The sequence below is a fragment of the Argiope bruennichi genome, chromosome 10 (assembly GCF_947563725.1).
Source record: "Argiope bruennichi chromosome 10, qqArgBrue1.1, whole genome shotgun sequence".
NCBI lineage: Eukaryota > Metazoa > Arthropoda > Arachnida > Araneae > Araneidae > Argiope > Argiope bruennichi.
Window position 1 is genome coordinate 127,244,704 of NC_079160.1, and position 16,368 is coordinate 127,261,071.

Here is a 16,368-nt window from a genome sequence, read left to right on the forward strand (position 1 = left end):
GTAAAAGACCGTGAAGGACCTGCGCGTTGAATCAACGCTTCTGCCGTCGTCCTCCTGTCTGCAGTTTAATCTTGTCCTTTTTGCTGTCTTCAGATTCTTACGAGGAAAAGAAGAGCCGCGAATCGGGGAAAGAGATGAAAGCAACTCCGCTTGCAGTCTCGCAATTTGTTGTACATATGATTATTTTCAGGAAATGGAGGCGTATTCTTGCTTTTCTTGTTAAATGTATGTAGATTTTTAAAGGAACCTCTTACACTTGCTCTTCTAAATTTAAACTAAAACAACATATGTATCTGAAATAATGGACTACGTTTCGGATTATTACATTTACAGCAAAATAAAATATCCCTCTTTAATTTTTTTTTGTTCATTGTTAACTTCATGTATGGAAAAAGCGCACCATGGCGTCATCTGTAAAAAAAAAAAAAAAAAAAGGAAAACGAAGTTGGTCTATAGCTGAACATGAACACACGATAGAAATGGGAGCATGGAACGAGAAATGAAAAGACTTAACGCTGAAGAAGACTGTTTTTATCCAAAATAACTTCATTTAATACGAAACAGTGGTTTTAAAAATCGCTGAAGAAATGGATGAAATATGTAAAGGTAAAAATAATTACAGCACAGCTAATGAAGAAAAGAATCATTTGAAATGTCCAATAGAGGAAAGTGTAAACCTACTTTGGAGAAGACAGTGTCAAAGAATAGCAAGGTCACCTAGATAGAAGTAAAGCTAAAAAAATTGAGCAACTTCAGGTCAAACCGGGTAAAATAACGGAGGAATATTATGAAATTGCAACTTCCGAAATGGCAGTCAATAGAGTCACAAGTAATTCCTTCGCCAATGTGTCGAAACCGAACGAAACCAAAGGTAATGTTAGATTAGTTCTCAAAATAAATGTATGTCATCACCCAACAAAACGTTTCCTCATGTTGAGAAGAGAATACTCCCTCCCTCCCAAGAACTTGCATTCCCTAATTAGTTCAGAATACCTAGTGATTTTACTGTAGGCATAAGATGAATCAATGGGGAAAATAAATACAGAAGCTGTGGACTGCATTTTGGGTAAGTGATTCGAAAGCTTCACATCAAAAATTAATTCAATTTCTAAATACAAATCCATAAGGAAAATTGCAATAGTTCCTGCTGGAAATCAGAACTAACTCAGTAAAGAATGGTTAAACTGTGAGCTTTCTATGCTGGAAAAAGTGAGTTAGCTAATTCAATAAGGGTGAAAAAACCTTTTCAAATTGTGCTTCTTAAGACTGAGAATGATAAACAGGCTCGAAAGTTAGATTTTCACTGAGAAATTTGAAAGATATTAAATTCATTTTAAGATTTTACACTACTGATTTATATAATTTCACATTTTAAACTAAGAAGTGAAAAATAATTAAAAGTTTTTAAAATCTTACATATTAGAACATTTATAAAAATATTTTTTAATTTTTTAAATTTTATCTTAATTTTTTTAACGTACCATCGTCATCTCATGTTCCTAAGAGAATTTCTAGATTAAGTTATTGCCAACTGTGCATAATAATATAGTTTCAGTTTTCATATATTGTTCGTTGCGAGACCTGCTAAATTTATTTCCCGATGGAAATAAATTCCCTGAGTAAGGTCGCTGGAATGTGACAGTCAACGATCATATATCTGACAATCCTGCAACTGCATGGTCGATGAAATGAATTTTATTTGGCTGAAGATAAATAAATAACTTCATGTTTCATCCTTTTTCTATCACGGATGGGAAACAGCAATCATTCTGTTTTTTTTTTAATTTTCCCAAGATTATTTCTTTCATGCTTATCTTGTCGCTCTTCTTTGGCAGATGCCAAGAGAACAAACAGGTGTTCAAGGAAGGGAAAAAATGTTTCAGCCAGATATAATTTTTACAAAACATGACACATTTTTCAAAAATAAATCAACACAATTTCTGACCTTTTGCAAATGTTTTTTTTTTTTTTTTTTTTTTTTTTTTTTATTCATAGCAAAATATGTCAAGAATTCACAAGACTATTGTGAATGCCTGTCATTCATAATAATCTTCTGAATAGCAGGCGAGCACTGAAAAAAGAAGACTCAAAATCTTCTGCCAGCGACGAGTCTTCTTATTCAACTTCTTAATGTTGAATCTAATCCACGACCTCTTATTCGCAGGCTACTGAAAACTTCGTACCTGTAAGTGCAGAAATTTTAAATTTATATTCACTTTCATCTTGGAGAAGCTAATATGTTTCTTTACATTAAAATGTATTTGTATTTCGGGCTATTTAATACTCCTCAATTTTTTAATTTTGGTTGGATCGATTTCATTGGCTATTTTTGTCCTTTTTCAGATAATTTAAAGGTACTTGTTTACTTGAGTAATATAATAGGTAAAGCAGCTGTATCATACCTTGCAAATTATGTTTTAGAAGAGTCTAAAACGAAACATAACTTTTAATGATTAGTTTTGGTTATGATACAATGTGGGGAGGGTTCAGAATCAATTCAAAAGGTCTTTCTAAATGCGACTTTCATAGCCCAAGTATTTATTTTTTGTTAAAGTTTCCAAAGAAGCTTATATTACATCACCAGGAGTCTTGGATTTATAATCATTTTAAAATGAAAAGGTAAAAATATTCATTTGTCAATAACTGTCTATCAATAGCGAGTTTACTAAAAAAAAACTAAAAATGTAAGTTTGCTGCTTGGAAATCCTTAGCTGCAATAATAATATAGATGCGTTCTAATGTAGAATAAAGCAAAAATAATTCCAAGAAAGTTTGGTATTTCTTAACAAAAGGGTATGCTTCCTGAGGAGCTCGCGTCCAATCATATTCATATGAATATATATTCGGAATATTGTACCAAGAGAAATATTAAATTAATATCCGCTGAGACAGATTCAAGTTCCAAGAATATCCACTGATTTTATTGATTACAAGTTTCTTGTGCATAAATCCAGTTACATAGTGAATGATGCCAACTTCTGGGGGATTAAATAAAAAGCAGGGTGAGAACTTATTTATGACTGTAAGTTACAAATCAATTAAGTTGCGAATGCTTAAAATGCAAATATCTTAAATGAAATAAATGAGCGTAGTTTATTTTGACAGTGCATTGGCTTTTTACGTACTTACTTATTAATGGAAAAGTTCTTTTTTTATCATTACAAAAATTAGTATTTTTCAAGAATAATTTTTAAAAGCTCCAATTTTTAATGTTTGTTTACTTACTGTAAATGTATTTTAAGCCCTCCTTTTTCCAGGAGTTTTGTAAAATTTACAAACTTTTTGTTGCTCAATATTTCTGATGCGCAAAACATATTGAGTATATATTAGGATTCAAATGACAAGGTTTAAAAAAAAGTTATGTTGTTGACATTTTTCTTTTCATTCTCTAGTTTCTATCTGGGTTTCTTAAGGATATATGATCATACATCACTTTTATGAATTTGTTATTCACATGAAAATTCAAGCTCTTCTCTGAAAACTTAACGTATGACGGGATTTTTGTGGCGTCGCTAGTATAAGCAGCGTCCAGGTATAACACGATTCTTTCATCTTCTCGCTATCGTCATAAGAGACAGAAAAGTGTTAATGGCGACTCACTTTATCATTACAAGATATTTTATAATATATCTACGATGTTTTTCAATATTTTTAATGCCTATCAATAATGTGAGGATATCGCAATAGTGCCATTCAGCCTTTTGTGTTAATAGGCTGTGGGTACGGTATTATTTATTTATTCGAAACGGAGCATAAATACATTAATATTTCATCTTCGAGCTGTCTCCAAAGATGAGCACCAGGACTTCTACGTCTCGAAGAAGCTTTGGCCGTTTGACTTATACGCCGCTGGTTCCAAAAGGTCTTTTCTCCTTTTAGTTTTATCTCTCTTTCTAGCTGTGGCTGTTTGCTTTCTTCTTCCTTCCCTCGATGGCAAGTGAAAGAGTTTTCCACGAGAAGCCGTTGTCTCTCTGTTTGCATTCTGTTTCTCATGGATATCGGAAGGCCTACATGTGGGCAGTGTGAGGTAATCCATGTGGTCGTCCTCAGTGTATCGTTTTGATTGGCAGCTGTCCGCCTACATCGTTCGTGTCTTAAAGTACAAATGAAAAAGACACACCTTGGGCTTGTCCTTAAGAGAACACTGTTCTTACTGATCAGTGTCCCCGGAAGTGACTCCCCGCAAGCAGGTTCCGATTCACACTATGGTAAGAGTGACTGAAGTTGCGAAATTCCGGAACCAATGGCTACCATACTTTGTTAGTCTTTGCAGTGGTTGGTGCCGACTGGCCTAATTTTTTTCCCATATCGTATTGGTTAAAAAAAAAAAGGATCCCTCTATTGGGTTTTAAATAAAGTTTTGATCCTCAACATAGCTTGACATCGTGCAGGTAATATAAAATTACCAGAGAGATCTTTCATCCCAAGTTCATTAAGTTGCTTTCAGTGTCTAGCACTTTGGAGAATCAAAAGCAAATTGCCGCAGAACTCCCACTTTTGCTTGTTATGCAAAAAAAGGTCAAGATAGTCAATAATGTGTTACATAGAAAAAATACTTGACCTGCATTAAAATTATAAATCCTGTTTTTTCTCCTATCTCACTAGAAACCTGAAAAATAATCAACTACAGCTAAAATAAAAACATGCGATATCCTGAAGCTAGACGAAAATTCCTAACAGAAGCAGATTAAGTTTTCATTTATGTCCACGTTTCAAAAAACAATTTGCTCAAATTGCTTATATAGGAATTGAATAAAATATGAGACCTCTTCTAAATGCCCTGAAAAGGCGTCTTCTGATATTGAGCAATCCCTAAACAGTGCACTGAAACTCTTACACTAGAGCAATCTGTCCAAATCTAAAAACCAACTGATATTAAATGCAGTCCACAATGCAAATCCTTTCAAATGCAATCAATGCAAAATTAAAGGCAATCCTTTCAAAATGCAGTCCATAAGAACTTTATTACCTTATTCAGTAGCATATCAAACACTCTAATCTCTAATTCCACCCGTATGAGGATGAGGGTGATCGTGAGATGAGTTGCGAAATTCAAGGAACTTAATTTGTAATTCCTATTACATCTTCAGCGATACATTCTTTTAATGGATGACCGCTTTTCTTGGAATAATAGAGACATTAACTTAGAATTGCAGCCAGTCAAAAGCCTTCTTGAGAACTTCATCCTATCTTTTTTTACCTTCAAGAAACTTTTTTGAAACCTAATATCCACCGAAGCTCCATATTTGTAATAGTGTGAGTAAATATAATGACACTGGAGTTCATAAGTCTGATTTGCTTATCCAGTTCCAAAATTCAATGTTCCTGTATTTTGAGAGTTGCACTTCATATTTTACACATCTGATTGAAAGCAACGGCGGCACATTATAATCACATGCATGCAAGCACAGCATGACCAAAACTAATTTTGGAGCCAATAATCACAGACTGACAACTCCGACCCGCCCGAATGTACACGGGTAAAAAATACTGAATGACCGGACCGCCACAACAACAACACTGGTGGGAACTGTGGTTGAATCCTAAGGGCCATCAATGGCCACAGTGCAACTCTTCCCTAAGGAAGTACATCCCGTCATCGATGGGAGGAGGCAGATCCCCGCCTTTTCGTGTACCGTCCAGGGTGGCGAGAAACAACCACCATGGCGGAGGCTTCTCGTCCTCATTTCGAGGTGCCCCGACCGGGGAATTTGCTTAAGAGTAAAGTAAAATACGGATTTATCTGAGAAATAGTCAATCTTCTCCAACAGAAGAGCAACAATTGATTCAAAGGTTCGGTGAAGCAAGGAAATGAATCTAATCTAACTTTCAACAAATGAAACTTCGGTTGCAAATCGTACCTCGAAATATCTTTAAAAATTTGTTAAAGTTGGGGGGGGGGATTGCGCAATTAAATATATCATTGAAAAATTTAATGTTTGAATTTTAGATTAATATAAAAGGCGTTTTTAATTTTTAGTAGTTAACAATTTTTGGATCAGTTAATATTTTCAGAAGTGATCACTAAAAGCAGCAAAATTTCGCTTCGTTTTTTATTATTTTAAATTTATTTTAACGTCGAAAAATTTCTTTGTAGTGCATATTCCTATCTTTTAAAGTATATTTGTGTTAAGTTTAATAGGATTAATTCCACCAATTTGGTTTGTAACTTGCCAACGTAGAGACACGAAAAAGGACACATTTCCGGTTTTAGTAAAAACAGATTTAACTGTTATCTTGAACATTAAATATAGTGGTTCTTTCATCAAAAAGGAATCGTAAGATTACATCATAAATTGTTTAAATGTTCAAATTCGTTTTGAAAGAACTTAATGAAATATTGCTAGAGTTGTGCAAAAAACACTTGATATGCTAATAGTTTTGCCACTAAAAACTATTAAGATTAGATATTCGAACAGTTGAAAATTTTGAGATATCAGAAAAATATAATTCCATTCGTCTCATCAAAGGCAGTAAAAGCTTGCTGAGGGCTCCTGGTACCTCACGCACGAACATTGACTCCAATCTGATGTATTTATTTGCTGCCTTACATGTCATCAGTAACAGGAAGTTAGCAGCACAGTAGATCAGCTTTCCACTAGTTTCTGTTGCCAAGTCATTTCGCTCGATATAGAATTTTGTGGGATTCGGATTCTTGAACTATGGATTGCACGGTTCATCCCCAATATCTGTTTCTCTCTGTTCAATAATAAAAAAATGTATTTCAGTGAACTTGCGTATATCCTAAACAATCTCGATGTGGTTATCTCTTTTCTTGCGCTATTATCGTCACTCGACTTTACTATTGGGGAATATGTCTGTAATAAGGAAACTTTTTCTTTTATTTTCTCGCTTGCTGATGGAGATGAATCTTAACATTGCCTACAACGTTATCCATTTGAGAAATCGGCTTTGTTTCTGAGAATATAGTATTTTCTGTAGACATTTCAAAAGCTGTACAGTGCGTGGTTGACACCATAATAAATGCGTCTCATAATACTATTTCAAAGTGCGCCATGTCCCTTGTCTAAGAAAATTTTGCTGTCCTTGGTAAAACGAAATTTGTCACTATAATTTCGAGATAAAAAAAATTTGGGGAAACTTATAAAAAACATACCTCAACAGAAAAACCGCGTCACTTCTGAGCGAGTCGAAGTTCTTTCTCGCATTTGCTATCGTAGTCAGAGGGAAACTTAAATTATTTTTGTCCCATCCATTTCAACTTCCAATAAATAATCGAGGAAAGAAGTCGAGTCTTCTGAGTTTATTTCCCCTGAATCTGCCTTGCCTGATCATCAATGGAAATGATGCATCCTTCTCCGTTAAACATTCCCAATGCCCCAGACATAGTTGTACTTGCATCTGCTATTCATTCTTAAAGAATTTTTGTCCCATCCATTTCATAGTTTCGGAATCGCAACTAAAAATCATTTCTTATTCAAACTAAAACCAAAAAAGGAACAGGAAAAACTTCATAGTATTTAGAGAACGCAAATGCAGCTACTTCTAAAACACAGATGAATTGAGACAAAAGAAATAAAATCAAGTTAATAGGAAAATCAAATTAAACCAAATAAAAATTAAACAAAATAAAAAAAAGTATCCGGCCTGAAGACTTTTTGAAGGATCACCCTCAGGCCGGGATTTAAAAAAAGGGATTTTTTTTCTGTGAAGGAATGCAGACTAGACAGTCTAATAATGATTCCTCGTGACCCGAAAATCCCCTGAAATTAGGCCCAAGAGATATACCATTTTAACAGAAAGGAAAATACAACACACACACACACACACACACACACATATATATATATATATATATATAAGCATTTAATTTTTGAAGTAGAATCATGGCCGAAGAGAGAGAAGATGACGCTTTCAATTTTTCACTTAGTTTTATGTCCATCCCGTGGAGCAGAGTATTCCATCGGAAGAACATCAGCGAAACGGCGTGCCGAAGGAGGAAGGCAGCAATGAAGCCACTCCATGGGAAACGGTGTGGCCGGATCCGAAGGAGCTACGCCACGGAAAACAGTGTGGCCGGTTGGCCGGGACCGAAGCAAGATGTCGAATCTATACGGAACCATCTTCGCAGCAATGGCGAGCTGCGGAGGCGCAATGCAATGTCGAAGCTTCTCCCGCGGAATTAATTTTAATTCTTTTCATTCATTTGATAATTTTGCACAGATAAATCTTGTCGGTTCTTAAAATCTAAACATTTAATTTTTGAAGTAGAATCGTGACCGAAGAGAGAGACGATGACACTTTGAATTTTTCACTTCGCTTTATTTCCATCCCGGAGCGATGATTTATGTACCAGAGGCGCGGGCAAGGCACGTCCGTCCGTAGTGCGATGCAAGAGCAGATTAGCGTAAAAGAAAGGGAGAATATTTTTCCCAGTGTCTATATATCGTGAGATTCCGATAGGGATTTTCTGCAGGCGTCGACCACAGACAAGGGAATCATAAGGATCTTTTAGAAGAATTTGCTAGGTTTGCTAATTTTATCCCTTTATTCGGGATAGTGTGAAAGTGCAACTTTAGGCATTTTTACAAAGTTTCTGTTGAATTAATTAAATAGAAAAGGTAGAATGGGATCAGAAAATAAGAGAACATTTTAGAATGAAATTAATATGGGCTAAATTAAGCTAAAACTTTGGAAATTAATTAGAATTGAAATTAAAAGTTTATATATGTTCTTTGCTTCACTCACAAACGTCTAATTTCATTTAATTTTTTAGTGAGTTCCCCAATATACTGTCTATCTATGTGTACTCTGAAAAATATTCTTTGAATGCCCTTTTATTCAGTCTCGCCATTCTCATCATATTTATCATTTCTAACTCTGAAAGATTTTGTGGGTGAGAAGCATCACTCAAATATGTTTAATTTTTCCAAAGCTGCTCGGTTTAACTCCTGCACTTAACGCGTTTTAACTTTGTTTTCAGCTTATGTTTTATTTTTTCATAATGTATAGTTATTTCATCTGTGTCCTTTCAAAGTTTTACATTTTACAGAAGGTTAAGCTTTGCATTTAAATACTATTTACGACCACTGCTTTTCTGTCACAGTTGTGCCATTATGTCAAAATAATGCAATGACCAGCTAGCCAACCATCAATATAAATTTTAATTGTAAATAAAACCTTGATGCTATTAGTTTTTTAATTTTTGATTTAATAAAATAACTCAGTAAACTAGAAATGATTAAGAAAAACAAGTTTGATTAAATTGTAATCATATTTTTCTTTTTAAACTAGAATTAAAACCATTATTTTATATTTGCAGACCGTTCGACGCATACGTTGATTATCAATCACATTTAACAATTTTCTTATGGAAAATATAATAAAAATGAGATTCACCGTTCCTTGCGCGATGATCTTTCTGCTCTTATTGGCCTGTGCTATAGCTGAAAAAGGTAAGTTTTAATATCTATTTACAATCATCGCAATAAATAAGTTACGAAATAGCATATAATTTATTTAATTTAATATACTAAATGTGTACACTTTTTAAAAAATCTGCTCTCGATATACAAATGCTCATTTTAATAAACAAGAAGCAATTTATGTACATAAAACTCTCATGTACGTGTCACGAAAATCTCTCTTATTACTTTTTGTTGAATGGCAACAATCAAATGTAAACAAACTGTCATAAGAACGTTTCAGACTATTTATTGAACATTTTTACAGCTGTTTACAGCTTCATACAAATTCCGATTTGCTAATTGAGGAATTGTAAAATATAGTCTGTAAACTGAAAAATATAGTGCAAATATACTGTCTCCGAAGAGGATTCCTGTCACGTTACCAGAAACTCCAATCATTCAGAGGAAAAAAGATGTAGAAGAAATCAGAATTATAGAAATGGGCGTCAAAGTTAATCGAGTATCAAAATAGGATTAGCCACTGCTGGATGAATAATCGTTGTGGCTTGCCTATGGAGATCGATATTCCCACCATCCAAAATTAATGAACTCCTCAAAATGATTTTTGCATTACCTTAAAATTAAAAATGATGGCGTCAATTTCATTACTTTACAATTTTTTTTTAACATATGATTTTGCACACAAAATGTTTTTAATATTATGATGAAATTCAAACACATCCATCAAAACACTCAATCGCTTGCTTTGGCCAATGTTAAATTTTATATTTAAAAAATTCCTTCCTTTAGACATGAGCACCAAGGCAGGAATTTTAGTTCCATTTTTATTTCGTTGCATGTACACTTTTTAATTTGTACGCTCAGTAATTTGTAGTAGACTACCTTTGGCTTTCAGCTGGTTCGCCAGTATTAATGCTCGCTAAAATTTTCAATTAAATATTTGATGTAACTTGGTTTCATAATAGGTTTTTCAGCAAAATATTTTTAAACTTCAAATTTTTAAAGTTATACAACTCACTCATATTAATATGTAGGCCTTCAGCAGTCCTGTTCATTGTACAATGTATCTCTCTCTCTCCAATTTTCTGTCAGCACCCATAAAATTTTAACTTTAAATTAAAGGGGAAATGTTAAACTGCAATTAATATAAAAATATTTCTTACTGACACCAACTGTCTTTTTTTTAAGTATCCGAATTAAAAGCAGAGTCGTTAGTCAATGAAGTTTTATGTGCATTACAGAATAATTTTCATAATTTATAAAATGTCTCAAAGAATTATTCAACAAAAATTTCTCTGAGAATTCAGTTCTGTCGTGGAGTTCGGTTTTCAAAGGTTTCTATTTCACTTTCAAAAGATTTAAATGATAAAAACCAAACTATTTTATTTTATTTTAGTCAATAGATGCACTTTTGAAAAAATTATGAAGTTTAAATTTTATACAGTCTTTTGGTACTAAGGTACCATATTCTGCGAAATAGTCCTGACACTCCACCTTTGAAATAAATAAATAGTTTCTATCTTCTGCGATTAAATCTGACCAATTTATGACATTTTTATATTACCTTTTTAGAACAATCAACATTTTCACAATCACAGGCCATTCACTCTCTAGAAACCCTGACGTACCTTCTTTGATACGGTGGATAAAGTGGTCTAAACTTGCCAATTTTTTTTTCTTTTTTAAATCGAAGAGTTATATTCAAATTTTATAAATTAGTCAGTTTAAGTGATTGATTTAATTGATTGGAGTGCAACTTTTTTTATTTAAAATATTAGTGTCTGAAGAATATGATGTCAGATGTGATGGTTTAGGTCCAACAGTTTACTAGAAAGAGCGTATTTGAAAAAAGTTTGCATTCCGCATATCGCAGTTAGCTTTCTGTTTGCAACTATGTTGGAAAGTTTTGAATCATTTTTACAGTAAATATTACAAAAAAAAAAAAACAAAAAAAAATGGTGATAGTTCATCACCGTCTATAACGGTATCTTATTATTTTTACAGCTGATAAGAAAACGTTTCCTTTAAGTGAATCGTTAGATGAATTGGATGCTGCCGAAAGTAGGATGTCTTCATCTGAAGATGAATACAGGTAAGAGACCTGCCTTACTGAAAAATAAAGCATACGGTAATTAATGTGGTGTAGCTTTCAGAGTCTGAGCAGAAACGATGGCTCTGATTATAGTGGTTGTGTCCACAGGTGCTTTCGGATGCCGTTTGGTATAACCACTCGTTGTTTTACGCTGCGTGATAACGCGCAACTTTAATTTTTACAAGATGCACAGTGGATTCACGAATTGATTCTGGGCATGGCATTTTCACATTAACATAAATTATTCGTTTTCAATAGTTTGAAATAATGTCGATGAAAAATGAATCGCAATGTGATAAACCAAAAATTTCTTCCCAGTGTTCACTTATAGTTATTGTTTTATTAACTAATAATCATTGTTTTATTAAAAAAAAGGCATTAAACATCGGATGAAATTCGCTGAAAATTTTATATTTCTGTTACTTTCTGGTAAATTTTCTTCTGACCTTCGTTTTCTTTCTGACACAAATTTTTACAACACAAACTTTGAAAAAACAAAAGATTTTTTAAAGAAAATATTTCACTTTTGCAATAATAATAACTATGTCGAAAAAAATCACTACTAAATTACAAATTTTAATTCAGTAAAAAATAAATTAATTTTTAAAAATCTATCAATGCATTCCCATTTTTAAAAAAAATATAATCGCATCTTCGGACAATAAAGATGTGCATTAATAAATCGGAAGCCACGCAGTCCGATCGCGATTTTCACCTCATAAGAATAAAAAAAGCATGAGAGCTTCGAAGCAGACGCACCTCAGATACGCATGTAAGGAGATTAGTTATCGTTCTTCATACTTTGGCCATTTTCATGGAATGTACTACTGAAACTTAAGTTACTTATTTGAACTGAAGCAGTAGTAAAATGTGTTCTGTTCATCTGTTTTTATGGGCAGTTAGATTAAAAGATTCCCTTTTAATAATACTTCGAAGTTCAGTAATATTCATGGGTCTCTAGATATTAATAGTTGCTTCAATGTCTTTTATTTTTAATGCTTCTTTTTTAATATGAAGTGCATCATTTAAAAAAAAATTCACTTAAGAACTCTTAAAAATAGGATAATCAGCAGAAAGTGAAACGATTCATTTTAGAGAACGTTCAGTGCAAACAAATTCTACATTAAATTGAAAAATTTAGCAAAATTAAAAAAATAGCTTTTTTTTATGAAACACAGTTTCATAAAGCGTTCTGAATAGAAAATTGTTTGAACTCTCAAACCTTACTTTGACAGAGGTACAAAAATTTCTTTGTGCTGAATTTTCTGCAAGTATGAAGATTTTATTTTAATTTTTAGTTGGTTGTCTTTTACACTTTCAGGAATTCTTGAGATATTTTTTTATTGATTTTACCGAAAACGATTCTACAAACAGCAAAAGATGGATCATCTTTCGTATATTTCTAAGGAATAAATATTGCTTTCTTTCTTCTTCTTTTTTTTTTTTTTTTTTTTTTTTCTAGAACTAAATTTTCAAAATTGTGCCTGTCTGTCAAATTTCTTTTTAACTTTATCCGAAAGAAGTGTTTCATTTCAAAGACGATGGTTTTTCAGATCCGATGACTGCATACCACTTCACCATGATTGCACCGAGAATCGTCATGGTTGCTGCCGAAGTGAGACCTTCAAATACAAATGTTGGTGCTTTTACAAAGCGGGGAACCACTCTCACCCCACAAACGAAGAAACGTGCTCTTGTCAGGAGAAATGGTATCTCCGCATGACAGAGCAAGTCCTGGACAAAGTATCTAAATTCTTTCAGAAGACAGCCCTCGGCTAATTTGAAAAAAAAAAAAAAATTTGAAATAGTTTTAAATAAAGAACTTATTTTAAGGATGCAGTGTCTCTCTGAATTTCGTTCTGTTATTTCTCAAGTAGCTGAAATATATACATTTGCATTTGTTAATTGAAAAGGTGTAAATATGTATTAAGATCCGAAAGAAATAATTCCTTCCTCTGATCTGCGGTCTTTCCTTCGGGAATGATGCCATAAAATTATCAAAACAAATGACACTTGAAAATAAACTAAGTACTGCGAAACCTTTCATCGTACTCGAGCTCTTTTTTTCTAAGCCGTAGATAAAAGTATCACTCGAATCCTTTTCAGAACTGTCTTCCATTCGAGTCTGAACCCTAATATATGGTTTTGAAAAATCATTGCATCCTTCCGCATTTTAATATCCTGCCCAGCCTTGGTTGTCTATACCTTAATATTGTAATTCATCAGATGTGGTTTATTGCATTGAATTGGAGAGTTTTACGCATTTACATTTTTTAAGGCAAACTGATGCCCTGAATCGTGTTTCATTTTTAACTACTCTTGGTATGTATGTTATGGCTTCTAATAATTTCTTGTGTTCATTTCTTTTATTAGGTTCTAAAGTTTGCATGAAACTATTAATTTTCTTTTAAAGAAAGACGGAACAATACCACCGTGCTTCCTTTCGAAAGTGATCGTGTGTGAGAAGTCGACTGTCTTCGTACGTTTAACCTCTTCTTCTTAAACACAGCATGCAAAATTTAACATTTTCTAATGAGGGTTACAGAGAGCATGTATTCAAGCAATTCTTTCGTTTAAAAGCTATGCAGCGAAAACTGAAAGGTAAAATCGCCTATTCCCTTGCCTGTAACGGCATAATACAAAACTGTGCATCCATTTGTATACTTAAAATGGAAGCCCACAAGGGTGTCGCTTTTGAAATCGATCGAACCAATGATTCGCAATGCACGTGCTCAGTACATGCGATGGTATCAAAGTCTTCGTGGTGATGTGATGCACTCTCGTCATATAACGATGAATCAAAAGGACGAAATAATCCTTATCTGATATCGATGAAATGAACCTGAACTAATGACTAATTTAACGCACAGTTTTAATTTTGGGGAGTAGGAGACGAAAAAAAAAACTGCTTTTACTGCATTTTTACTTAAAATAAACTAATTCATTATTTTATTTTACTGCTTGTGGTTGAAGACAGTTCTCATATTAATATCTCAGTCATTCCAAATGAATCTATCCGTTCGAAGATAATGTATACGATTTTTTTTTTTTCGTAAAATATCTCGAATTGTAATCATTCAATATATGAACGGCATATTTATTCAAGAAATACTAATTTAACTGTCTTCTGAATAGTAATTAGCATACAGTAAGCAAAGAGTATTCTCGCTTCAGGGTATCCTCTTAACAAACAAAATGCAGAAAATGTAACAGGAAATGATTTATATAAATTTTAGTCAGTTAATATAAAAAAAATTGCATATTTTAACACATTTTGTACCTTAGATAACGCTATGATGAGCGAAAGGATGGATTAACAGTGTAAAAGATCGCAGTATTTTTAATAAAGAGTATTCGAGCTTGTCACTTTTTAATTATTTTTTCAGTAATCATTTGTAAAGAATGACTGTTACCGAATACTTAGAATTTTTCAATTTCCAATTAAACTATTTTAAAATCGTTTGCTAATCATTTTTTTTTATCAAAGAATTATTTTCAAAAAAGCCCTTGCAAATTTCCAATCCAGTTTTCGCATGCAACAGAAAATGACTCAAAATGGATGGATAACCACAACTTTATGCAAATAAGTGAAAGTGCCGATAGTTTATCTCTTTTTCTTAGAGGCAGTAAAACGCACTTACGAGAGAGAATTGTTCATTTGCAGGGAGGAGGACAGGAAGTGCATCGAGAAGCACCACGAGTGCACCCACGACAAGTACAACTGCTGCAAAGGGACGTTCTTCAAGTACAAGTGCCACTGCTACGATGTGGAGGACGAAAAGGGAGAAAAGAGAGAACGCTGCGCTTGCCACAACCCTTTCCGCTACAGAGTCGTCGATTTGGCAGTGAACATCGGCAAAAAAATAGGCTGAGGCAACCCACCTCACTCCTTTTTTTCAGATATCTGTTCAATAAAGACAGCTTATAGAACGAGTCATAGCTCAAAATTGCACGTTTCTATCTTTTCGTGATTTTATTGAAAATGAAATAAATATAAAAAGATGTCATTTCATAATGAAATACTCTCACAATTTACCCTCAAATATAATAAAATCGGTATTGTTTTATAGTCTTTATGAAATGATTATTTGAGGATTTAAATAAATAAATTACGTAAGAAATAAAAGCAGACACTTAATTTTTCAAAAAAAAAACACTATTAATAAAGACACACACACACACACACACACATATATATATATATATATATATATATATATATATATATATGTTAGATGTTTAACCTTTAAGCTTCGGGAACCCAAACTCAGAAAAGTTACTTTGAATGCGGGCATTCAGTGAGAAAAGCCAGAAAATGCTTTCCCCTTCTTTGAAAGGCGATTGTTGGCAATAACCTTTCCGATTTCGACCACCCGTAGTGGTAATGGGTCATCTGTCCTCTCCGTCATAACCAGGTTGCTTTTTTACGGTTTTACCACGTCTGAACCCTACAAAAAGTTTTTTTTATCGCAGTTTTATTTATTTTTTTCTAAGACATTAGTTTACTAATTCTGTAAGAGAAAGTATTGATTTAAATATTATGACACTAAATAAATTGTAAAAAGGGTAACTGCTGTATTGTTATTTAGCATATTAAACAGAATATTGTCAATTTTTCAATCATATTTGTAATTCAATAAATTTCTCAAGCATTACTGAAGCTGTAAATTTAATTCTTATAAAGCTTGAACACATCATTGTGAATTTTTTGTTCTTCTTCAAACTCATCCATTTTGATAAAATGTGACGATTTATATATCATGCATAAAGATCCTAATTGTTTATATTTCCTTTTTAAAAATATTCCCATTTCTTTGTGCCTAACACAGATAAAAATCATCTGCTGTTTTGCAGATTAAAATATCTTTGAATGTTTTAGTATTAATA

The 16,368-nt window shown here is 33.0% G+C and overlaps 1 protein-coding gene across 2 annotated transcripts; it reads left to right on the forward strand.

The window, feature by feature from the left end:
* Positions 1–2,044: 2,044 nt before the first annotated feature.
* On the forward strand, positions 2,045–15,414 carry LOC129987438 (toxin CSTX-11-like). 2 transcript variants are annotated; one of them, XM_056095422.1, is made up of 4 exons: positions 2,045–2,185; positions 9,284–9,416; positions 11,394–11,481; positions 15,146–15,414. In XM_056095422.1, the coding sequence occupies exons 2-4, from the start codon at positions 9,332–9,334 to the stop codon at positions 15,351–15,353; spliced, it is 381 nt and encodes a 126-aa protein (XP_055951397.1). In that variant the 5' UTR covers positions 2,045–2,185; positions 9,284–9,331; the 3' UTR covers positions 15,354–15,414. The 2 variants fall into 2 exon arrangements, with proteins under 2 accessions (XP_055951397.1, XP_055951396.1); XM_056095421.1 differs by lacking the exon at positions 15,146–15,414 and adding an exon at positions 13,035–13,316.
* The last annotated feature ends 954 nt before the right edge of the window (positions 15,415–16,368 follow it).

Coding starts and splice junctions, on each gene's coding strand:
- LOC129987438 (XM_056095421.1), top strand. CDS start 9,332: ATGGAAAATATAATAAAAATGAGATTCACCGTTCCTTGCGCGATGATC. Junction 9,417..11,393: donor CTGTGCTATAGCTGAAAAAG/GTAAGTTTTAAT, acceptor TTATTTTTACAG/CTGATAAGAAAACGTTTCCT. Junction 11,482..13,034: donor TCATCTGAAGATGAATACAG/GTAAGAGACCTG, acceptor ATGGTTTTTCAG/ATCCGATGACTGCATACCAC.